The 25,552-nt window shown below is 39.3% G+C and overlaps 1 protein-coding gene across 1 annotated transcript in view; it reads right to left on the bottom strand.

Annotated features, from left to right (window-relative positions):
- Positions 1-6,402: 6,402 nt before the first annotated feature.
- PPP1R21 (protein phosphatase 1 regulatory subunit 21) overlaps positions 6,403-25,552 on the bottom strand; it is a 62,045-nt gene continuing 42,895 nt past the window's right edge. The window contains exons 15-22 of the mRNA XM_036873851.1: positions 25,023-25,175; positions 22,606-22,698; positions 19,883-20,125; positions 14,154-14,186; positions 12,879-12,995; positions 10,655-10,753; positions 9,508-9,636; positions 6,403-7,231 (exon numbers count right to left, since the gene is read on the bottom strand). Of these exons, the coding sequence (XP_036729746.1) occupies positions 7,202-7,231; positions 9,508-9,636; positions 10,655-10,753; positions 12,879-12,995; positions 14,154-14,186; positions 19,883-20,125; positions 22,606-22,698; positions 25,023-25,175 (897 nt within the window). The 3' untranslated portion in view covers positions 6,403-7,201. The remainder of the gene's footprint in view (positions 7,232-9,507; positions 9,637-10,654; positions 10,754-12,878; positions 12,996-14,153; positions 14,187-19,882; positions 20,126-22,605; positions 22,699-25,022; positions 25,176-25,552) is intronic.

Raw genomic sequence — 25,552 nt, forward strand, 5'->3', positions numbered from 1 at the left:
CCCTTAGCCGAGAACAGAGCTTCCTCTTCTTTCCCAGAACAGACCATTCCTTGTCAGTGTGGCTCTGCCAGATGGTTTCTCAGCCATCATCAACCAAGGTGCTATCTTCATACGTGAAAGTTATAGAGGAGTTAGAAGCCTTTTAAGAGCTGGGAACAACTGCCAAGGTCAACGCTGCATAGAACAAAACTGCACATTTTTCTGTCTGAGGATTTTTATTATGAAGAAAGCTTTAATTCATGGTCATTTGGAGAGAGCTTTTTGCTCCAAATTTTTGGTGGCTTTCCTAGCTAATTGGTTCCTTACTTATTTTTTTCTCACATTTTTGTTTGGAAATAGTGCAGCCAAGTTTTTGTTTTGTTTTTAGTGGACAATGAACTTGGAAAGTTGTCACGTTGTTAAAAAGTATCTGTTAGTATAACTGATATAGTTTCTTACCAAAAGCAGTGGAGAATCCAGTCTTATCAATTTGGAAGTGAGCAGTACTGCTTATAACAGCATAATGGGGGGGGGGGTGTTTTAAAATGACATAACAAGACACATGCTATTTATCATAGTTTCTCAAGCTGTGCCTGGAGCATCTTATCCCTTGACCCAGGTCTGCTGCAGAACAGAACGTGAACAGTGCCCCCTGGAGTTGTGCAGCCAGCAAGCCTACATGCCCACCCCATCACATCTCATTAAAGAGCCTTTTTTTTTCATTTGGAATTTCTTATAACATAATCCCAATTTTGATTAAAAACATATATATGCATGAAAAAGAAAAGGAATAAACAAAAATATTAATAGCTGAATCTCTATAAAAAGAGATGTGTGCTCTTGACACTTTTCCTCATTTTCCAAATTTTCAACAAGAAGCATGCAGTATGTAATGAAGAAAAAGTCGGAAATGTCATTTCAGTAAGTTCTGAGAATTCCGTCTTCTCCAGGAAGCAATGAATGATTAATTAAAAGCTCTTTTCTTTTTTTTTCTATTTCTTTTGCTTCTACGTGGACTTCAGCCAACTGAATTCCTACTCTGTGCCTAGACTGAGAATTATCTCTCATTTTTCACTTTCCATGCTTTAAGAGGCCTAGACAGAATAGACGATTCCTTGAGAGGGCACTGCAATGGCACGTAGAGGCAAAGGACACCCACTGGAAAGGCTCGTGGAGTGAGAGAGAGTTATTTTAAGAGCAGGAGACACTTGATGCCTGGGATGATGAGGCAGGGAGATCCCAAGACAGCAGCAGTGCTGCTGGCCTAGAGACCAAACAGGATAGCCTGGAGCAGATTGAAGGACTCTAGGAGAGACTTCTTTTTTTTTTTTCCTTTGGCCACACCACACGACTTGTGGGATCTTAGTTCCCTGACCAGGGATCAAACCCAGGGCCCCGGCATTGAGAGCACTGAGTCCTAACCACTGGACCACCAGGGAACTCCCTAAGAGAGACTTCTTGAAGAAGATAAATTTAGCTAAACACCCAAATGAATCTGACCACACTGAGACAAGAGTTATACACCTGGGAGAGAATTTAGGAATAAAATAGTGATAAGCACCATGGAAGACATAGATAGATGATAGATAGAGAGAGAGAGACAGACAGACAGACAGACAGATAGGCAGACAATTATTAACTCCAGAGAAAACAAAGAGTTGTACAAGAAAGGAAAAGTCATCACAGTACATTACATGACCCAGCTACCAACAGCATTTAAATAATCATACTAAAGTATATATGCAATATCGGCCTAATCAAAATGTTGATGTAACTAGTCTGAAGAGACGACAGGAAAACAGAACGCGTGTACATGTACGTGAGTAGCAGGGAGAGGGAGGGAGATGAAACAGAGACAAATCCTCATCTTCCAACTGAGAAGTCAATTCATAATGCCTAACTGGAAAAGCAAAAGTAGCATGCCATTTGGAAATACGGAGACAGATACCAAAACAGTGAGTGAAAGTGCTTTTCTCTGGGGAGCATGAAATGAGGGGGAGGAGCAGTAGACTTTTTGTTTTGCCTTGTTTTTTCTTTGTAATAAGTATTTTTAGTAATAAGTATTTTAGAACAGCTTGACTCAAACTGAGTGTGTAACTTTGGTAAAAATACAGACATTTAATAAAAGATGTTACAGCCTCTATGTATTATCTCTCACTTGCTGCCTTGTCTGAGACAAGCCCAGGGCAGGATGGATGACATATGGCAGTTTGTAATTATGCATTTTCACGATCACTTTGTTGCCTCACTAGCAAACTATACGCTCTCAAGGGCAGCCAGCATGTCTGTTTTGCTTATCACAGTCTCATCAGCACTGAGCACTCAGCAGGCACTCAACACATACTGGTTGAGTGAATGATGAAATGGGTAAGGCAGATCTAGAAGTTAGTGCTCACCATCTTTACAAAAGTATACATAACCGAAGTGTTTACAGGGGAAGCGATCCAATGTCTGGGACCTGCCTTAAAATACTCCAGGAAGAATTGTGGGAAAAAAAATGAAACAAGATTAACAAAATGTTCATAAGAAGTGATGGGGACATACGGGTTCATACTAGTCTCGAGTTTTGTGTAGGTTATAGAAAATTCCCTTAAGAAAAGAGAAATAACAATGAAGGTTGTACAGAAAGAGGATTATAAGGAAGGGGCAGCATCATGGCATAAATTTATTAAATTCAGAATTTGGTAGTTGGGAAGGTTTGTGTAATGGGGAATACATAAATAAAAATAAGGATCAGACAGAGAAAACCATAATTCAAAAAGACGCATGCACCCCAATGTTCACTGCAGCACTATTTACAATAGCCAGGTCATGGAAGCAACCTAAATGCCCATCGACAGACGAATGGATAAAGAAGATGTGGTACGTATATACAATGGAATATTACTCAGCCATAAAAAGGAACAAAATTGGGTCATTTGTTGAGATGTGGATGGACCTAGAGACTGTCATATAGAGTGAAGTAAGACAGAAAAACAAATATCGTATATTAATGCATATATGTGGAACCTAGGAAAACGGTACAGATGAACCAGTTTGCAGGGCAGAAACTGAGACACAGATGTAGAGAACCAACATATGGACACCAAGGGGGGAAAGCGGCAGGGGGGTGGGGGGTGGTGATGGGATGAATTGGGAGATTGGTATTGACATGTATACACTGATGTGTATGAAATTGATGACTAGTAAGAACCTGCTGTATAAAAAAATAACTAAAATAAAATTCAAGAAAATAAAAAAATAAGTGTCAGAGAAGAAAAAAATCATGTCAAAAGCAAACCTTGTACCTGGGCCATTAGCCCACGAAGCTAAATAAATGCTGAAAGAAGGGGTAGGGATACTTAATGAAGACATGGGAAGGGAAAGTTGAATGAAGTATAGGAGTTACTGAGAACTTTAATATTTTATCCTCCAAATATATACCAACAGTGCCTGTAGGAATAGAACTGAATGCCCCCGATGTAAAAGGCTCACACCACAGCAGTGAATAACCCATGCTCTGGAATCAGACTATCCTGGATCTGAGTCCCAACCCTACACGTACTAGCTGCGTGACTGTGGGCAAACTGCTGAGCCTCTCTAAGCCGTAGTTTTCTGTCTATACAATGGGGACAGTAATAGCACCAATGAGATACAATTATTGGAGGTTCCAATGAAGTAAGTCCTGTCAAGTCTTACCCATGCCTGACTTAAGTAAATGGCTAACAAATGGTGGTCACTATATGCTTGGGCAAGGGATTCTGCCAAGAGAGTGAAGATCTTAGCAGTTAAGTTAAAAGGGGACAATTTTGCCAGGAAACCAACTGCCCTGTTCCTCAGGCCTAGGAAACCTCCCAGAGGCACTGACCCTTACAGAGTGGCCGAGCAGTCCACAAGTACGGCCTGCAGGTCTGTGGGACCAGCCACCAAGCAGGGCGACAAGGGTGGCTGGTCTGGGAGCTCTGGCAGCTCACGGCTGGTGGGGGATACAAGCCTCAGCCACCAAAGCCAAGAGGGACACAACCCAAGATTCACATTTTCTCTGTAAATGTGAAAACAGGACAGGTCCACGTCTCGGGAGAAGTGAACTTAGAAAAACAGGCCCATGTCTCAGGAGGAGTGAAACTCCTCCTGACCCAGAGGTCTGAGGAGTTTCAGAAAGGCAGAGGGAGAGTACACTGGGTGCTTGGAGGAGAACGAGGAGAAAGTGAGCGACGGTCAGCGTACATGTCTCATTTGTACACACTACAGCCAGATCGCGCCCAGTGGGCAATGAGGGGCCACGGTGAAGGCCTTCTTTCCAACAGGGAAACAGCTCTGCAGAGATATGTTTCAGAAAGAGTCTGGTAAAAGGGGCGGGAGGTCTGGAGAACAGGAAGACGAGTCATCCAGACGGTAGGGAGCCAGGACTTGATTTAAGGTATCGAATAAGGAGAGGTTAGAATGGAGAGATATGCAAAGGCAGGAAGATTCAGTAGGACAAGATAAGCAAATGAGATGTGCCAGGCGAGAAGCAATCCAAGGTGATTCCCAGGTGTTCAGCTAAGTCACAACCAGGTGGAAGCTAGCTCGACCCTCCCTCTCAGTCAGGTTTGTTCAGGTCAAAATCCTTGGCTTCACCTTTGACTCCTCTTTCTCTCATACTCCACATTCCGCCCAGTCAACATTCATTCAACAAATAAATGCTCACTGAATGCCAGGCAGTGTTCCAGGTACAGGGGAAGATGGCAGTGAACAAACTAGACCAAAAACCTGCCTTCGTGGAGCTGTATCTTCTAGAGGTGGAAACAGGCAATAAATAAGATAAATAAGCAAAGCATATGGTATGTTAGATTCTGATAAGTATTGGGTTGGCCAAAAAGTTCGTTCGGGTCTTTCCATACGATATTATGGAAAGACCCAAATGAACTTTTTGGCCAAACCAATATTAGGAGTAAAACAAAGCAGAGAAGAGTAATAGAAGTGTACAGGGGAAAGAGTTGCAATTTCAGCAATTCCTATCCACTGTCTTCAAAATAAATCCAGAGGACTTCCCTGGTGGCGCAGTGGTTGAGAGTCCGCCTGCCAATGCAGGGGACACGGGTTCGAACCCTGGTCTGGGAAAATCCCACATGCCGCTGAGCAACTGGGCCCATGTGCCACAGCTGCTGAGCCTGCGCTCTAGAGCCCGTGAGCCACAACTACTGAGCCCGTGTGCCACAACTACTGAAGCCCGTGTGCCTAGAGCTCGTGCTCTGCAGCAAGAGAGGCCACCGCAGTGAGAGGCCCGCGCACCGCAACGGAGAGTGGCCCCCGCTCGCCACAACTAGAGAAGGCCCGTGCGCAGCAACGAAGACCCAACGCAGCGAAAAATAAATAAATAAAATAAATAAATTTATTTTAAAAAATAAAAAAATAAATCCAGAAATAGACTTCACACAACTTCCACTGCCACCAGCATGGTCCAGGCTACCATCATCTCTCAACAGCCTCCTGCTACTGCAATAGCTTCCCAACTCGTCTGTCTGCTTCCACCGTTGCTCCCCTACAATCTATTCTCAGCACAGCAGCCCACAAATTCCACTAAAACATAAGCCAGATGAGGTCACTCCTTCGTCCCAAACTCTCCAAAGGAGGAATAGAAATGGACCAGAAATTCCAAATGCAGCGTCACAGAACACTGAAGGTCTAGCAGGGGCGGGAAACTCTAGGTTTACGGTGGAGCTAATCAGCATGGTGCTTGGGGGCTTAGGTGCAGCTGCAGTGAAAACAGCTGGTTCAGTTGATGGAGAATTAAAATGAGCAGGTCACAGAAAACGGAAAGGGCAAAGGGGCTAGGGACTCAAAGGGCCGGGAGGATGGGACTGAGTTGGCTGACCCAGAGATCCCCGAGACAGGATTCAAACACTTTCATACTGTGAGGACTGGGCACGACCACCAGAGTCTGCCTCTACGGTGGTGCAGAGGCCAAGGAGTTGGCCTTTATGTTGAGCACGGAGGGAAGCTGGTGATGAGCTCTCAGGTGAAACAGAATAAAGCGTTTTGGAGGGTGACTAGCAGCTGCCTAGAGAAGAGGCTCAAAGGAGATGGAGCTGCAGGCAAGGAGGTGAGGAAGAAGGGGTTTCAGGTCTGCGGACCTAGTCTGGGGACTTTGACCCGGAGTGAAATGGGCATGTGCAGGACACTCAGCAGAAAGGAGCAATATATTTAGAGACTTGGGGATGGAGGTGCTGGGAGAAATTTCACCCCTGAAATATACACTAAAATGACACAATGTTTATGAAAGAAACAAAGAGGAGCCTGAAAGGGCTCAGGGTCCTTGCTTGAAGCAGGGTTACAAGTACCTTGGGAGGTACTCAAAGGCTTAATAAAGGATTAACTGTACAATTATTCCAATTTGGGGGATTAGAAAGATTATATCAAAATCAATTGGGATTTGGTAATTTTGTGAAACTTACTTTAATAAGTTTTAGTTTCCTTCATCAGATTTTCATAGAGAGACTGAAAGTTTGATATAAGTACGAATTTATTGACATCAATTTCCTTAAGCTATTATTCCAACACAGAGAGGGTACCGAAGAGCTGAAGACAATGATAATAAACCCACAAGATCTGAAGTTTTCAAGGCCCACTCCCTCCAGAACAGAGAGAGAGACAGAGAGAGAGAGAGACAGAGAGACAGAGAGAGAGAGAGAGAGACAGAGAGACAGAGAGAGAGAGAGAGAGAGAGAGAGAGAGACAGAGAGAGAGAGAGAGAGAGAGAGCAGGAGAGAGGGAGGCAGACAAAGAGAGAATGAACAAGTCTTCAAAAAGAATTGGAGACTGCTTTCAATTACAGCAAGAATTAATGACAGTTTGACAATTTAAGCATTTTATCCAGAAACACAAACCTATTCCATAGATACCAAATTGATTACCATATCACTGAGTTTGAAAATATACAAAATATTTGTTGTTCTTACATACTGCAATTAAAGCCTAATTTTAAAAAGTGCACAGTAAAAACAGCATAAGGAAACCTACAATATCCATGGTATGTGTCCTGTTTTCCGTTTTACTGTCAACATCAAATTCTGGATTTACCTTACTGGTTACAAATATATTTTAAATACTTCAAGGTCATTTACAACACTGACTACTTTACTAGGTCCAACAACGCTCCAGCTTCCTGAAGGCGGCCAGCCCTGGACGTGGAGTCTCGGCCCCGCAGCTCCGCGCAGCAGTAGCAGCTCTGCAAAGAAGTCACCAACCAGCTCTCTGTAAACTATCGACTCTTGTTCTTTTTAGAATTCCCCTGTGCAAAGAAAAATATCAACAATAAGAACGGCAACCTCTAGAAAAATCATTCACGCGGTTTAGACACCAAGCTGTCTGGAAGCCATATTTCACTGTGGAAAACTTTAGTTTCCAAGAGGGAGAACAGCTGATAACCTTGTATCGCTGACTTTTATACAGGAATCACATAGCGGTTTGTTACTTTTAACTCTCCCCACTTTCTCCATCCATGAACCTTATTCCCCTGGGGTCTGAGGACAGGCAATAAAGAAAGAAAAGAAAGCTATCTTGGATTTATCAAACCTCAAATATTCATTTTGTTCCAAAGACAATGTAGTTTATGATTTCATAAAGCTGATAAAAAATTTTAGCCTGAACATGTTCCTTTGCTGTTGAAATAAACACCTTTTAAAAGGTCTTAATAGGTACTAATTTTGAATATGTGCCAACTAACACCCCAATAGTAATGATTACTGTCAAGGGGAAGATCAGATACCAGTTGAAAACAAGTTAGAGAGAAGATGTCTTAACTTATTCCCAATTCCCTCACATATCGAGATTTGGACTTTCCAGTTTGATGTAACTTTTCTTCCTTCTGGAGAGGTTCAAATTCCTACATTTAACTATTACATATAAGTACTTTTTTTTATTAAGTAGGAAATGATTGCAGAACACAAACATTAAGAGCAAGATCATAGCAAACAAATGGTTTCAGGACGTTTACTTGGTATCCAATGGAGACCATGTCAACTCAGCCATAAGATGATGCTATAGCAATTTAAATGACTAATAAATGGGGGGGGTGCAAAATATAGGAACCACAGAATGATCAAAGAAAGGTTAACAATAGAAACTACAAAGTGAAGAAGGATCTCTAACTCAGTGTTTTATTAATGACAGATATTCTAAGGACTAGATTGAAAAGTTCTAAGAGGGCTTAAAACTTAGCTCACTTCTAAAGTGGCTGCAATACAATTACCTTTGGGACAATGAGCTTTGCTATACCCCACATTAACCCTTCTCAATTCAGAACTGAATGCCTTCTGCAGCTCTGAGGTCTGAAAACTTTCCCTATAATTATTGCTACTTTTTTACAAAGGTTAGGTGCTAAAGCAGGCTTTCTCCTACTACTCCCACTAACACATGTGCTTTCTAAATGAGTCGGCTATTGCCCTGATGGAATATCAAGAGGCCAAAAGGGTTAAAGGAGGTATTCTTCAAGAGGACCAACACTCCACGCTCTACCTCCAAGCTCAAGTTCCTGAAGCACAAGCAACTGGAGAACCCGAATCAGAACCACACTGGCTGGTTACAATCATCACAAGATGTCCCAGGAAAGCATCACAGACATTCTCTGAAGCAGCCAGAGGCCAATCAATAACACGAAACTACACTGAGAAGCAAAATTACATAACGCAGATTCTAGTGCATGAACATGATACATTTTCCAAGGAGATACCAACTGAGCGGGATGCTGCTCTGTACCACCGCTGGCAGATGCTAAAATGAAGCTATGGTTTGTTCATCTCTCTGTCTTCCCCAGTGCCAGCACACAGCAGGAACTCAATACATGCCTGCTAGATCAGTAAGGGGCAGCAGTGGATTTCAAAGAGCACAGGCTGGAGACAGTAAATCCAAGCTGCTGGTGGAAGAGTATTGTCTGAGTTACCAAAATATGCCAAGCATCTGAGATGATGCATGAAACCAACTCTCTGGCCTCTTGAAGCTTACCTTGCATGGTAAGAGTATATACATTACGATACAACAAAGAGACATGATACGTGGATATGCTTCTCAACACAAAAACATTACCAATATCTACTGACCCCAGCCTGGACAAGCAGAGGCTTTATGGGAAATGAAATCTAAGAAGTTTTTGGAATTAAAAGGACAAGACAGTCCTAGGTTATATGAATATGTATGAGAATAAATTTGCTAAAGAAGGTTACTCTTCAACAGCACCATTTTAGATTCACATAGATAGAGTAATCCCCATCATAAACCCCCCAAGAATCCTCCTAACTAACAGAACAGTAGCAGAAATGCCAAAGATGCCCAAAATGCCAAAAAGCAACGGTCACAGTGTTAGGGTCTCAGAGGTCAGACCTTCTCTCAACTTATAACTCAATCAAAGAATCTTCATTCTACTTTCAGATAAGAAGACAAGTGAAATGATTTATAAACACTTCAGATCTCTTAACCTTTTGTTCCTGAAACACACAGAAATGAAATACCTTGTATTAAATACATTAAATATTAAATATTACACTGCAGAGAGACCCCTTCCTCCCCTACCTTACTAGACATCTTTAGTGTGTCAATCTCTTCTCTCTGTTTAGATAGTGTCTCGTTCATGCTGCACAGGTGGTCGCTCATCATACTTAACTGATCCTCATAACTTCTCTTGGTAGTTGTCAGCTCATCCTAAATGGCCAGGGAAAAAAGAAAAGAGAAAGCAAGACCCCACTGGTCATACCACTCTAAAGCTTTTTTAATTTAGGAAAAAAATGTTTGAAAAGTAACCTATCAAGATGACCTATCTGATCAATTAATATGAAGGTTAAGCCACAGGCCTAACAGGAGAGCAAAGTTAAAAGAAACAGGGCAGAGGTTTTTCTCAGCCTTCAAAATATGTACGGAATTTCTTTGCAAAAATGAAAAAGTTTCCTTCTATGCCAGGTATAAAAATGTCACAAAAAAAACAAGAGGGCTATATGATCTTTCTCAATTCTCTTAGGTTTTCCTGAACCTTCGGTGAGGTGGGGAAGGCGATCTCTGGCACATTCCCACTACCCCACACCTTGACGGCCCACCGCCCTCTGGGCAGGACCCTCCCTGGAAGAAGCACCTTCCTCTCTCTTTCCACCTCTCGGGCTCTCTTTGACCTTTTAAAATCTAATCCTGTGCTCCTAGCTAATCTGATAAACGAACTTGAAACCAGGAGGAAGTGCATGAATTATTTCTTTGCCTGTATCACGTTTATATTTAATAGGGGCTTTCCGGAACCTAGGCTTTAAAACAAAGCAGTGAGTAAGGAGGAATATTTTGCAGCCCTACCTTTCAGTTTACGTCAGTTTTATGAAACAGTAAAGAGAAGGAACAGAGTCACATGAACAGAACAAGCCTCCCACCCACCATGACAAGCATTAACTGGGAGGAGGAGAAAAAGGAAGGACTCTGGGTAAATAAGTACTATTCAAAGAAATGCTGACTGCAAAACTACTTACAATTAAAATCAAGTCAGAGCAATAAATAATACAACTACTTCTTGCCTGACATAAATGAGATGTTACTTTAAAATGAGTTCGAAATAAAATGGTTAGAAAAATGTTACGTCTAGAGGTCAAATGCCACCATTTGAGAAAGGAAATGCTGATTTTTTTGGCCCAAGGACTTTCAATGAAAAAACATACTAACAACTGCTTAGCTAACATGAACTCACCTGAAGTCTGCTGATGTTCTGACTGGCTACTTTCATCTCTTCTGCCAGCGCCTCTTTAGACTTTTCAGCCAAGGCCAGTCTTCTAGAGAGTGCTCGGCACTGTTAAGTCAGAAAACATTCCATTATCCCAGGGACCATTTCCCCAAACCAAATTTACTTCAGGGAAGGTTACTAGAAAACAATCCCCCAAACTGAAAGTACTTCCTCCCTTCCTTCCACAAATATCTCCTGAATGTCTACAGGCCTTGTACCACACACTGGAGCACACGAAAGAAAGATGTGGTCCTCACTCTCATCATTTTAATAAGGGAAAAAAAGTCTACTAACCCAAGCTCATAGATGTTTTTTCCTAGCTCTAGCCTGATGACCAGTGGCTACAAAACCACCAGAAGTTTCTACATTTACCCAGGATTCATTTACACCCACACTGGATGAGAAGGGAAGTGGTTATTTCAAAAGTGATCAACGGCATCATGCACTATGAATCCTAAGATACTTTTCTTGTGTTTTAAGCCCTTTATTGGAGACCATATCACAGGAACAATAAAAGTTTTACAGCCCCACTCTACAGATGAAAAAAAAAAGTGAGTGCAGGACTTTAAAGATCCCACTTGCTTTCTTTGGGGATTCTAACCAAGGCTACCCGGAGACAGAGTAGAACAAGAAGAAAAAAGAAAAATTCTATTTCATACTATTGTTCAAAGAGGGCGTGCCATTAAAAGGATCACTAAATCTTCTGATAAACCATGAGATTGACAAGGAGGATCTGTTAAGGACATGTTCGAATGTTATGTCAACATCAGATGCTTGGACTGACCATTCCAATAAAGTGGTACAGAGGGCTACCGCTTCCTGTTTACAGACAAGGAAAAACTAGAACAATTTAAAAATTCTTGTATCACAATTGTGCTGAAAGAATTTACTAAGATAAGCAAATCTCTTGGAAATAAAACAGCCTCAGAAATTCCCCGGTTACTCATTTCATTCCTCACTGGAGAATTTCAGGAAAGTTCAGCCAACCAAATCAACCACCCTCCTTTAACCACACATCTATCTGTGCACTCAGCACTGAACCTGAAAAAGAGGGAGAGAGTTTTGCAAAGCACGGGTCCTCATGAGGATGACAATCAAGTCTAAGAGAGTAACTCAGAAGGCAGTTAGGGATCCAAACCAGGCCACCACGATGGGCTGCGTGCACCGAGTGGCTGGAATGGTAAGCACTGCAGCAGTTCTATGGTGAGTCGTCCAGCTTGCCGTCCTCCCCGTTTTCTACAGCTCAACAGCTATCACTACTGATCATCTTATCAAACAGGTATGTATCACTAAGCTAGGCACATCATTTATTTCAGCAGGAGAAAAGAAGCAAAGCCCCCCCTCCACTCCTAGCAACTGGCTTCCTATCAACGTCTCCGTCTCTGTAAAACAGGAGAAAATCACAAAGTCGCATCCCAGTGAAGGGTGTTGTCTTTCCTTTGTCAATTTCCTTAACAGTTTAAAGCATTATAATTCTCCGTCTAACATCTATAACTAACCTTTTAATAAAAAGTTTCCCATCAGAGACCTTACAGGTATTCTTATATGTTGAGCGACATCCATTCTATCTTATCATTTGTTTCTCACTCTTTGATATCTGTAATTTCTTCCTTCATTTTCTCCCCTTCTCATCAATGAATTTGTATTTTATTATCTTGTATAGTGTTTTTCTAATCCTCTTAAGAAAATGAATTATTTGGTGAGGAAAGAAGAAAATGTAACAAAAAGAAAGATTTTGTATTTTTTAAAGGTTGAAAGAGGTTACATTTTGCATTTTATCACTTACAAAAACTGATTTCCACAAGCTGTCATTTAGAAACTAGAGTATTTAAAAAAAAAAAAAAAAAAAAGAACCAGGCATACTTTGCTTTGAATTTCCCTAAACGAAAATTCCTTGACCTATGAATGTTACCCGCCTATAACTCTCTAAAACAAGATTATAATTATAATCTATAATTATAATGCTCCAAAACATGCTACATAACCATAAGAAAGGCTACCTGTTATATTCACTGCAATAAAGATTTTTGGTTGGTATGTGGACCAATGTATACGAACTCTAACCAAATCCACATTGCGGACACACAGACCCTGACCTCTCTCTTCTAGTGAACAGCAGGAGGCCAGGACACTGACCTAATTCCTGAAGGGGTTAGAAAAATCCACCTGATCCAATTAACTCTCCACTCACCTCAGCATAAAAATGCACTGACTTGCTATCAGCCAGCTGTAGCTGAGACGTCAGTTCCACTATCCTTGCCATGTAGTGATTTCTAATTAAGTCTTCCCGAGAGTCCACATCTGGAGCCTAAACAGAGCACACATAACTCAATAAATAAATGCCAGTGGAATGAAGCAGTTCTGAGAGAGAGAGAGAAAAAAAAATTAATATCACTTTAGCAAAAACAAACAAAAAAAAGACATTTCCTACATTTTCCTTTGAAATTTGATGGGAAATCGTAGTTTTCCCACCCCTCGGAGAAACTTCAGACAGGGCAGGTAAATATATATTGCAAATTTCTTTTATTCAGCACCCTGCCTATCTCACAATGAAGCTGAGGCTTCAAGAGAGCAAAGCAGAAGTGAAGACTTGGGAGGCCCACCACCAATGGGGCCATGTCTCTCCACTCAGTTTTTATTTGCCACACACCTAACTTTCAAAATCTCAATCTGTCTGACTCCTATGTCCTCCTCTAACTGGAAGAAAACAGGTGAAAGGGGAGCATTTATTGGAACTCCTAAAAATCTGAACATTCTTTTTTCCCCCAAATTATCTTAAAATAGCTCTAATACTCTTAAACATACTATCAAATTAAACTATTTCTATAATGAACAATTTATGGTCCTTGTCCCAGACTAGTTTTCTACTAGTTACTCTAGCAATGACACACCACTCAGTTTAGTTTAAAAATACATGCAGAAGTTCAAGGTTACCTAAAGTATAAGGCTAATAAGGAAATCAAAGAATTTACCTGAACTATATTTACCAGTTTACCATACTGACTGGAAAGCTGAGTGACTTCAGTGTTTTTTTAATGGTTACTTGTAAGCTTACATCTTGTAATATTTCAAAACTAAAATGTGCAAACCTATCTGACAAGCCAAATCTGACCTGGGTTCAGTCACTTGAGGGCTGAAAAGAACTACCAGGCCCACTGATGGTCAAGGCCCTGAAAAGCCCTGCTTTGCCAGCCGGCCCACTGGGAGGGTAATGGCTTGCAGCCTCCTGCCACATGCCAGCGAGCCTGTCAAACTGCCAAGTCAAGTCATTCAAGGAGGCAGTTACAGACAGGCTGTAATTTATTGGTGACAGTTAAAACTGACCCAGACAGAAAAGCAACATGGATCCACATTTGCTAGAATTGTCAGAAACGCAATTAGATGAAGCTGACTTTTGCCGGATTTTGTCAACAAACATGTGGCAAGATGTTTACTAACAAACAACATGATGTTAAGCACACATTACCTCACTGTCAGACGTCCTGGTTAAAATCCCAATCTAGAACATAAGGGAAAAAAGCTTTAGAACAGACTGCTTACACTTCAAACTAATAGCTTGAACACACTTGTAATGCTTTTCTCTTCTCGGTTCACACTGTTTCAAAGCACACTTGCGGGAATTCCCTGGCAGTCCAGTGGTTAGGACTCAGAGCTTTCACTGCTGTGGGCCTGGGGTTCGATCCCTGGTTGGGGAACTAAGATCCCACAGGCTGCATGGCGCGGCCAAAAAAATAAAATAAAATAAATAAAAATAAAATAAGCAACATTAAAAAAAACCAAAATGAACAAACAAAACAACAACAAAAAACCAAGCACACTAGCAGTGGAGCTCTAGACGATTACCCTCAAATCAACCATCTTTCAATACAAAGAAGCTGGACCTACAGATAAGTAACCACAGTCATGATTTCTGTCATGAGGCAGTAATGGATAGTGACCATCACTACTTCCTCTATCAGAATGCTGTTAGCTGTTTTCACTGAAACCCAACAAACTGTCTGGGAAGAGAGAGAGGAAGAACAGTTTTTAACTCCTCTTGTCATTGCTACGCTTATTTCCAAAGCAGCGGCCAAGGAGACCTAAAGACAGTTTCATGGTGACCATAATAACTAAACATTCCAAACGCAAAACACAAACAGCAAACTCTCTGGCTGAAAGCTCAAAAGGATAAAGAAGAAATATCATTATGACATTAATAAGTATTCATTTCAGATTTAAACTAATGAAAAAGAATATGTATTATACACATAGTGAAGTGCTGCCAGGTTTTTTAAAGCTTGCTTTTGTGGATTCAGAGTTCAGAAACAGATAGTAGTCATGGTTCTTGAATTCATTTTATTGTTCACAGTGGAAGGGCATGTGCTTGGGCTCAATAAGTTAAGGAAACTATTGGAAACTCAGTTTTGATGGATTCTGTTAATCAGAGATGACACTCAACAAACTGTTTTCATGGATTCTAAATAATATCCTCAAGAGCACTACTCTGAACTGTGAGCAGTACATGAATGTCATGCCCACCCAGCTGTGAAAGGATCTTTTATGAGACCTTTTTTGATAGAGGAGCCCTAATTTTCTACACACTAAAGCAGGAACAGCAATTAGTCTTTCAGTGAAAAACCGTTTACAGTAACGCTCATCACTTTAATTTTAGACATTCAAATATGAGTACATTTGGCAAAATAAATCACAAGCATGGGTTTTACCCCTTATCCCCTTTACTCCTGGGTTATGGTTTGACAATGTGGTACAGCACACAGTCCTGAAAAGGAATGGAATCATATAACTTCAAGAAAAAGCTACAACATTTATAATTTCAACATTTTCTCATATGCCGCTGATGAGAGTTTAAACTAATACAGTCCTTTGATAAAATAATTTGGCAATAAAGATCAAGGAATGTAAAAACATTCATGCCTTTTGACCCAATAACTCTAACCTTGAGAGTTATTGGGTTATCCCAAAGAAATCATCTGGATGCAGAAAGAATCTTATGCATAAACATGAGATGTTATTTAAAATAATAAAAATTATAACCAATGTCCAATCATAGGTAAACTAAGGCATATTCTATATAGAATACTGTGGAATCAATAACTAAGTTTACATAGAGTTTCTAATAACAGGATGTTTGTGTATTAATGTTATGCTAAAAGATTTTAAATTTTATATAGTATAATGTCAACCAAGTATGAAATTTTGTAGAAAAAAATGTTAACAGTGGTTGTTGGGTATTCAGGAAAATGTCAACATTTTTTTTCTTCTTTTATTCTTCTGTATTTTAAAATTATCTACAATGTACATGTATTGTTTTTATACTTGAAATATATATATTTTAAAATTCTGTGAATTTAAGCAATGCTTTTTAATTTCAGCAAAAAAAGATGGAAACTTGTATTTTTCTTTCTTGAGGTTACTGCTTTTTTTTTTTTTTTTTTTTTTTTGGCTGCATTGTGTCTTCTTTGCTGTGCATGGGCTTTCTCTAATTGCAGCAAGTGGGGGCTACTCTTCATTGTGGTGGCTTCTCTTGTTGCGGAGCAGGGGCTCTAGGCACGCGGGCTTCAGTAGTTGTGGCTCGCGAGCTCAGTAGTTGTGGCTCGTGGGCTCTGTAGTTGTGGCTCGCGGGCTCTGTAGTTGTGGCTCACGGGCTCTGTAGTTGTGGCGCACAGGCTTAGTTGCTCCATGGCATGTGGGATCTTCGCGGACCAGGGATCGAACCCGTGGTCCCTGCATTGGCAGGCGGATTCTTAACCACTGCGCCACCAGGGAAGCCCCTATCTTTTATTACAATAATTAACGGGGCTGAATGTTCAAATTACAGTCCTAGATATGTTAATGAAACATAATAAGCATTTAACTTTTGCAATGCTATAGGGTTAGAAATAAGAAGTTTCTATCTGATGTAACTTTTTCGGCCCCAAAGTGCTTGAACCCAAGGAATCTTCTGGGGACTTGTGAGTTTCCTTTGTTAATCAATTAACTTTACAATGGGCACAGACTTTGCTCCAACACCCAAGAGGAAGACAACAGAAGGAGACACACACACTTAGTTCACTTAACTTTACTTAAGGCAGGATGGGAGGTTGGGGGGGTGGGGTGATAAAAAGAAAGGCTGAAAAGGAAACATCAGGGAAGGCAAAAAAAAAAAAAAAAAATGCCGTTGCTTTTTCTCTCTATTGTCTCCAGGTTATTTTTGGCAGGAATCTGCCACGTGCAGAAGAGAAAGAGAGTTATGTGGGGAGACCCTTCTCTCAGCCTGAAATACTCTTCTCCTGCCTTGGCCTCCTGCTCATTTATGAAACCCACCCATGTTACCTCCTTTGGGATGTCCTCCCCAAGCCCTCCAGGCGACTTCTCTGTGATCCCACAGCACTCTGGACAGATGTCTATCCAGGCTCTCATTCCATGAGACTGAAAGCAACCAAGGGACGGGAATAGATTCACCATATAGACTAGACTGTGAAAAATGCAAGGAGGCCAACCAGGTCTTGGTTCTCTGATCCTGACTGTCAAAGACAATGCCCAAAACTGGGGTTCATGGAAAATGTGGCAACTCAACTGTACCTTAAATGATGGGAAGAGTTTTGAATTCAAGAAAGTCGAGGAGTTGGAAGGCAAAGTATATGAGCATGTAGGTGACAGGAGCATGTAGGTGACAGGAGTTATGAATAAACAGGCATCCAGGCAAAAGAAACAGCTTGAACAATGACAGGGAAGCAAAAACACAAAACACATTACCAGGAAAGAGAGCTCGGTTTGAGTTTGTACAGGGAAATGCTGAAGAAAGGTAGTTTGGAATAGGTGTTCACAGACCTTGAATGCCAAACTAATGAGTGGACTATATCCTATAGATAATAGAGAGCCACTAAAAGTCTAGAAGCAATAGAGTGCATAATCAGTAACATACTCTAGGAAAATTACTATGCTAGCACCTTATGAAGTGGGTGGGAGGAAAGAGATCCTTAACAGATGCAGACAGAAATAGCACACACATGCTAACCAGACAGACAACTTAAAGTTATAGCAACTTCCAAACTCACCAAACCCAAATAAAGTCATCATCACTCACAGCCCAATAGTGTTTGGTACTAAAGGTTTCCCATGTCCCTGGAAATCTTTCTCACTTACATATGTAAGAATAGTGTGCTCTCCTTTGAAAATGTTCAAATAAAAAGACAGTCCTCAACTTTCAGCAATTGACATTAATGACTCAAACACACCAGTGTTGCCAACTTCCAGTACTTCAGAAAGGCAAGCCATAAACAAACACATTTGTCCGCTGATCTATTTTCTGACACCCATCAGAGCACAAGGCCATGTTGATTAAAAGGACAGGGTGTGGACCTAGATGTTCTGGGTTTGAACCCTAGATCCATCACTTACCAAGTGTGTGATTTCAGATGAGTTACTCTACCTCTCTGTCCCCCAGTTTCCTCATCTATAAAATGAAGATATGATAGTACCTATAATCTCATAGGATCTGTGTGAGGACTGACTGAGTTAACACACTGAAAAGTCCTTAGAACCGTGGCTGGCACATGATTACTGCAATTACTATCACTGTCATCAGTGCCCTGCCTGGTCTGGTCCCATAGTTACTCCCTGACAGCACCAATTACTGTTAGTGCAAATGGGAGAAAACGGAAGGAGCAGATGCAGGGAAGCAGGGAGAGAAGACAGGAGTAGAAAGAAATCAGACCCAGTGGAGAACAGTCTGACCTGATCAATAAGACAGGCTCTGAAGGGAAGTCCAAAGATGAGTGCTGGCAGTGTTGCACTTCCCCAAATGGTACCCGGACTGATGTCAGAATTCTGCTCTGTTTGTTACATGTTCTTCTAGGCAGTCATCTTCCCCTATCAGAGGCAATGTGCAACACTTGTGGCTGAGACTCAGACTTGCCATCAGGGGTCACACAGGATCATCCAGTGAGCATAGCAGCCATTCACATCACTGCTCTGAGAAGTCTGCTTTATGTTTTTTACTTTTCTAAAAAATTTTCATTCTTTTTTCCTCCCCTACATTTTATTATGAAAATTTTCAAACATATAGAAAAGTTGGGGAAAAAAGTATAATAATCATATGTAGCCACCATCTACATTCAGTAATTAACAATTTGCTCATTTGCTTAATTTATCTGTGTGTGTATATATTTCCTGAACAATCTGAGAGTAAGTTGCAGATATGATGATACCTTACCCTGAGTACTTTGGCATTTATCTCCAAAAAATAAAGGTATTCTCCTAAATCATCAAAATATCATTATCAAACCTAAGAAAACTAATAATAATCCAGGTTTCTGACACTGTTGAGGTGCAGTGAGGTCTGTATACATCTTGAAAATAGAAGTTAATTTGTATATATTACTATCAGGTATGCTCTGAATCAGATGCAAGGGAGATGTGAGGACCATGACTTGCTCTTCAACAGCATCAGTGAGCTACAGGGGTAGCCTTAGGACATGGCTGTCAAGAAGTGCCATGGCTCTCCTCAAATTTCTCAAAAAAGGCTAACGAAAATATATTTAATGAGATCCTTCTAATTTTGAGGGGTATTTTTCCCTTCCCTTCCTGATTTCTCATTTTCTAGATTTTCTAAATTTTTTTTTTTTTTTTACAGTGGGCAGAAAAATATAATCAGAAAACTTTTCTCAATGTAACTGAATTTTATAATTCCACAGAGATGTTTCTTCACCTTCTAAATCACAGCAATTAAATATAAGGCAAGAAATATAAAGTTGCAAAATAACTTGTCAGTATATTGTCTTATGAAGTTTAGCTAACCTGATGGGTTTCTATATTATACATATGTCACAAAGCTTTATACTACCTAGGAATATACCACGTAATTGGTTAAAAATGGTATTTGTCGTCATTTCTATAAAAAGTTAGGCAGTTAGTCCTTTGTCAGAAACATAACCCCCATATCACCAATGTTTCAGTGGAAAAACAGAATCACCTTAAATTTGACTTACTATATCTTCTCCAGGAACACAGCCCTTACCATGGGGAAGTCTCGCATGTAAAATCAAAGAGAATTTAATAAAGTTGCTTTTTGAAGGGGGCATCCTGCTTACCAATCTGCTTTTTCTAGAGCACATGGATTATTCCTGTTATCAAGTGACATGTACTTTAGATGGTTAACACTGAACACTAAGATGGATCCCCACCAATTACCATTTAAAAAAAGAAGACACTTACCAGACTAGTGCTGTGAACGGGCTCTAGCACAGCCTTGGCGGACGTGTCTTCCTGGCCCGCGGCGGTCACCACGGCGGTCCCTTCCTGGGCTACCCCAACTGCCTGCCCACTACTTGTGCTCTTCAGTTTATCTGCAGTTCGCTGGTTTTCTTTCTCCAGCTTGATTTTAGCTAACTGTGCTTCCAACATCCAATGTTCTTTTTCCTGCTCCAGTTTAGAAATCTTCTCCAAACTCTGCTGAACCTTGAAAGCAACAGAGAGTTCTGCACCTTAGAGGATGATGCAGACAAAACTTACCAGCCAAAAAAAATACTTTATAGAATGTAGACCAAAACTACTTCACAGGTGTGAAAACAAAAAAGGTTGATCCTGGAATAGGGAACATTTTATTAAACAGGATACAAAAAGCACAACCATAAATTGAGAAATTGAACTAGAATGAAATTTTAAAAATCTCTATTTATCACAAGGTATAATAAAGAGAGTAAACAGGAAAGCCACAAAGTGGAAGATGCATGTATCCAACAGTGGACTAATACCCATAACATATAAAGAACTTCTATAAATCAATGATAAAAACATAGACAACCCAATAGAGAAACAGGAGAAAAGAAGACTTGAATAGGCACCTGAACGTTACTATAAACATAAAAAAGAAGGTATTCAATGTCACTATTTACCAAGGAAAAGCAATTTAAAACCACCCAAATGAATTAAAAAATAACAAAACAACAAAAAACACCCAAATGACTAAAATGAAAGACAGAAAATACAAAGATGGACATGTTTATGGAGCAATTGGAACTATCATATAGTGCTTGGGGGAGTGGAATTTGGGACAAACACTTTGAAAGCTGTTTGGCAGGATCTTTGAAAATTGAACTTGTATCCTATGACTTAGCAATTCTACTTCTAAGTATATGCCCAAGAGAAAAACATGCATGTTTATCAAAAGACAAGTATAAGAACGCCCATAGCAGCCCTATGATAGTCAAACACTTGAAAACTACCCAAATAGTCATAAGCTGTAAGAATGGATAAATAAATTATGTATTTTCACACGATAGAATACTCAACAGGAATGAAAATGGACCAATTACAACTACACATAACATGGATGAATATTATAAATATAATGTTGAACAAAAGAAGCCAGATCTGAAAGAGATGCTACATAATTCTCATTTAATATAAAGTTCAGTATCAGGCAACAGAACAAAGAACGCAGGATAATGGTCACCTCTGGGGAAAGAGGAGAGTAATAACTGGAAAGGGGCATGAGGAAGGTTTCTGAGGTCCTGGCAATCTTTTTTTACAGGTATATACCTTACATGAAGAAATGTTCTTTTTTAAAAATTTTATCTAGCTACCGGTTACATTAATGTGTTTACTTGTGAAAATTCATTGAAATATATTAACAATTTATATACGTTTCTTTAAGTATGTTATACTTCAATAAGAAGTTTAAAAAGAGCTAATTTTCAAGGCAAATGAAAGCTGGAGAATTAAATAAAAATAAAAACAATCTTAAGAGTGAATTCCAAATGCTTTACCAACTATCATCGTTGAACAATTACCACGTACCACTGTTCATGATATTTTCCTGCCAGTATCCTACTGAAGCCTCCTAACAGTCCTACAATTCTCACGTCTCAAAGAGGAGAACTTGAAGTCCCAGCAGCTCGACCACCTGCAAAGCTAACAAACAGAGCCAGGATGTGGGACCTCGTGTGTCTGGCTCATAAGTCTGATTCTTTTCACCGTATCACACTGCCTCCCATTGGCTCAATTAATCCTTACGGGACCCTGAAAGGTAGATATTATCCTCGCTTTAGAGAGGCAGGATGTGAGACCCGGAGTGCTTATCAGACTAGCCTGCAGCTGGTCAATGGCAGAGTGGGAAAAGCAATAGCTCTGAAGTCAGACCATTCTGCTACTTACTAGCTACTATGGATAAAAGCTGTTTAATTTCTTTGAGCCTTACTTTCCTCACATAAAATAAGAAGGAAATCTAAAATAAATTTTTAAGATATTCTACGTTTCACTGTCTCAGGAATTTTTTTAGGAATTATTATGTGGATTAAATTTTTAGTTTCAACATCCTCTTGAATTAATGTTGAAAAGATAAGTGATATGTGTCCAATGAAAATAAGGTCGGCATAGGCAAAATACTGTCTCAGATGAATTTGTACTCTCTTTAAAATAAATATTTCCAAAACTAAAGCAAGCCAGGTGTTAAAGTAAATAAATCTCTGGCGAATGCTAAACTGCAGTCAGTTTGTACCAACTTCTGAAAAAAATAGTACCGCCTACCTCCACGTACCCCCCAAATTCAACTGATCAATTGAGCGTTGGAAATTTTTCATTCCTGTCCATTTAGGAAATAAAAATAACTCACTGAGTCTCTAGCCACACCCCCCCTTTTTTGCCTTATTATTTCAGACATTTAAATCTAGTACCTAAATAATTAATCAGCATGGCCAGAGTGTGCTGATATTACTTTATTGGCAATCATAACACCAATTGAATCAGGATGACTTATTTAGAGTATCAACAAATGGTTTTCAATGAATTATGCTTATGGTACTTTTTAGCATGTGTTAATTAACTTTACATGTTTACTTACATAGCCTTTTAAATTGCTCTATGTGTATGAAAACCTTCTATAGGGGATTTTATATTCATGCTCTTTAACAAGTACCATGATTTTCCCGATGCCATACCTGTTGTGCAAGGCCTTCTCGACTTTCAGTAGAGCTGAGAAGGACCCGGCGGTTTGCCAGTGCTTCTTCATAAGGCACAGATTCCAAGAGGGGCTATGGAAAAAGCATCATAAGAAATAAAGAAAAAGGTCGCATCATTTCCGTGATCTTACAAATAAGAATGCTAAATGAGGTTTGATAATAAAATTCAGATGTATGTCAACATAGACTAGTTCCTTTAATACACATAAAAAAGGAACTTTAAAAAAAAAAAGAAAAGAAAAAGAATGAAGGGGAACATGTCATACCAGTTATAAGAGACACTATCTAAAACCATAAGACTTGCACCAAAATAGACAGATGAAGGAATGGCATAGAAAATCTAGAAACAGACAAAAGCACATACAAAAATGTATTATGTGACAAATGTTGCATTTTTAAGTCAATGGAGAAAGGATAAGTCATGTAAGGACAATCAATTAATAATTTAGAAAAATAACTATTTAGACCCCAATTTCATACCTATATCAGAATAAATAAATTCAAGATGGGCTGAAGATTTCAATCTAAAAAGTTTAGACCACAAAAATACTAGAAGAAAATATAGGTGAACTGACTTTCCAAGAGTCACCTGAGAATCACCACCGTAAAGAAAAAGCCTGGTTTAATGATATAAAAATTTAAACTTCTACATTTTGAAAAATTACTACAGCAAACTGAGGAAAAATATTTCCGACATAAACAAAGGACTAAAATCCTTAACATAGAACTCCTTCAACCCTAATTAGGAACATTTATTTAAAAACAGGTAAACAACTTGAACAGGAAATTGAAATAAATATAAACAGTAATTTTATGAAAGGATGTTCTATTTCAATAATAAGCAAAGAAATGAAAATTAGAACAATAACACGGAACCTCTTGTTTCTAAGATTGACAAATTAAATTTACGGGTTAAATGTATACTTCTATTGCTGGTAAACTATAAATAGGTAACCTTTGAAACATTCACAGACTTTGAATGAGCAATTCCATTTTTAGGAATTAATCATAAAGATATAATTAAAACAATTAGGTAGCCTTATACGTTGCTAGGAGTGTACAACCACTCTTACGGGTAATCTGGCAGTAAATATTAAAACTTAAAACCACATTATCCAGAACATTCCACCTCTCAGTAATCCACACATATGCCCAAGGAGGCACTTACAAAGCTATCCATTGCAGTATAATTCTAACAGTGAAAAACTGGAATCAACCTAAATGCCCACCAAAAAGAGACTACCTAAATGAACAACAGAATACCTATATCATAGATTTCAATGCTGTGTTTAAAATGAATATAGTAGCCATCATATGTATTGATACAGACAGGTCTCTAAAACATATTTTAAATGAAAAAAGGAAGCTACACAATGAAACATGCATTTAAGTTAAAAAAAAATTTAGAAAAGTCTTTATATTCTTCATATTTTACATACAGTTCAAAGTTTACAGAGATGAGTAAAAATGCTCCAAAAGAGTCTGGAAGGTTGCCCACCAAACTGATAACTATAGTTACCTCTGGAGAGGAACTGGAATTAGGGATTGTAATTTACCTATAATGTTCTCATGTAATATAAGAATGTATTTATGCATTATGTGTAACTAAAAGTTAAAAAGAAATAAAGAGAGAAAGGTAAATACACAAAGTTGCATGTGCAAGAATATCCCCTGTAGTATTGCATATAACAGTGAAAAATAGGAAGCAACCTAAAAATCCACTAGCAATGGATGGCTTAATTAAATTATCACACATTTATAGAATGAAATACTATAGATGAAATACTAGATGCATTAAAATGATAGCAATTTATACTTATAGATATATATTTTTGTTATATAAAGATATCCACAATGCATTAAAGAGGAAAAAAAAACAGATTCTACAACAGTCTATGTATGCAGATACACCGCTTTTTATAATGTGTGTGTGCGTGCATGCATGTATACACATTAAAATTTTATGGTTAAGAGGAGCTACCTTTGGGTTGTGGGATTTTCTTCTTCATGTACTGCTGTTGCTTCTGATTTCTTTTTGCAATGATCATGTATTCTTATTACATTGAGAAAAAAATTATAAATGTATTTCAATTTTTTTATTTCTACAAGTTTAAGATTTTCTGAAGTTTGACACTTACTGGCTGCCTGGCCGTCTCACCCTAAACACGCTACCAGCCACTGGAAACGTTAAGTCTAATATGGCCTAGAAAGTGAGATTTGGGTCTCTGTCCCATCCTCCTCTCCAAAGACCACCCCACCCCGCAACACCCACCAACCACCTGTCCCTCAAAATTGTATAAAACCTAAACAATATGAACTGTGGGAAAACTTCTGCCATTCTCTGGAATTATTCCAGATTTTCCCTCTGATTTAAATGTTAACAGCAGCTCACAAACCTTTCTCAAAGCCTTCATATAGGCAGCAGCTTTTTTCTTATACTGCAGCATGCATTCAGCTGAGAGAGGACTGATGAATCCACTCGCTGTCTTAGGCCCGTAGCTCAGGGAAGCAATGAAGTAGTCCACGTTGTTGCTGAAGAAAGACGCAATCTAAACCAAGTGTGACAAGAAGATAGATTTTGTTTTCCAATAATATATCTAAAATGCATATCTAATAGTTTTCAGAGCAAAGTTAAGGATACTGAGAATGGAAATGAAACTTCAACACATGCTCAAAAGCCCACATTTATGTATTTGAAAAGAATACATAGGGAATGATTTATAATGAACACAATACAGTATAAATTTTGAGACCAGACTTGTGACATGTCTTAATCTAGACAAATTCCACTGTTCCTAAAAACCAAGGCTGATTCTGATTTATTCTGTAGACAATGTTTATGAGCTGTTTACCTTACTAAGTCTGCCCCTGCTCTCAAAATATATACGTTTGGGTTTATACATTCCATTTGCATTTTAACTTTGAA

Source organism: Balaenoptera musculus, chromosome 13 (genome assembly GCF_009873245.2).
Source record: "Balaenoptera musculus isolate JJ_BM4_2016_0621 chromosome 13, mBalMus1.pri.v3, whole genome shotgun sequence".
In the NCBI taxonomy this organism is placed as follows: Eukaryota; Metazoa; Chordata; class Mammalia; order Artiodactyla; family Balaenopteridae; genus Balaenoptera; species Balaenoptera musculus.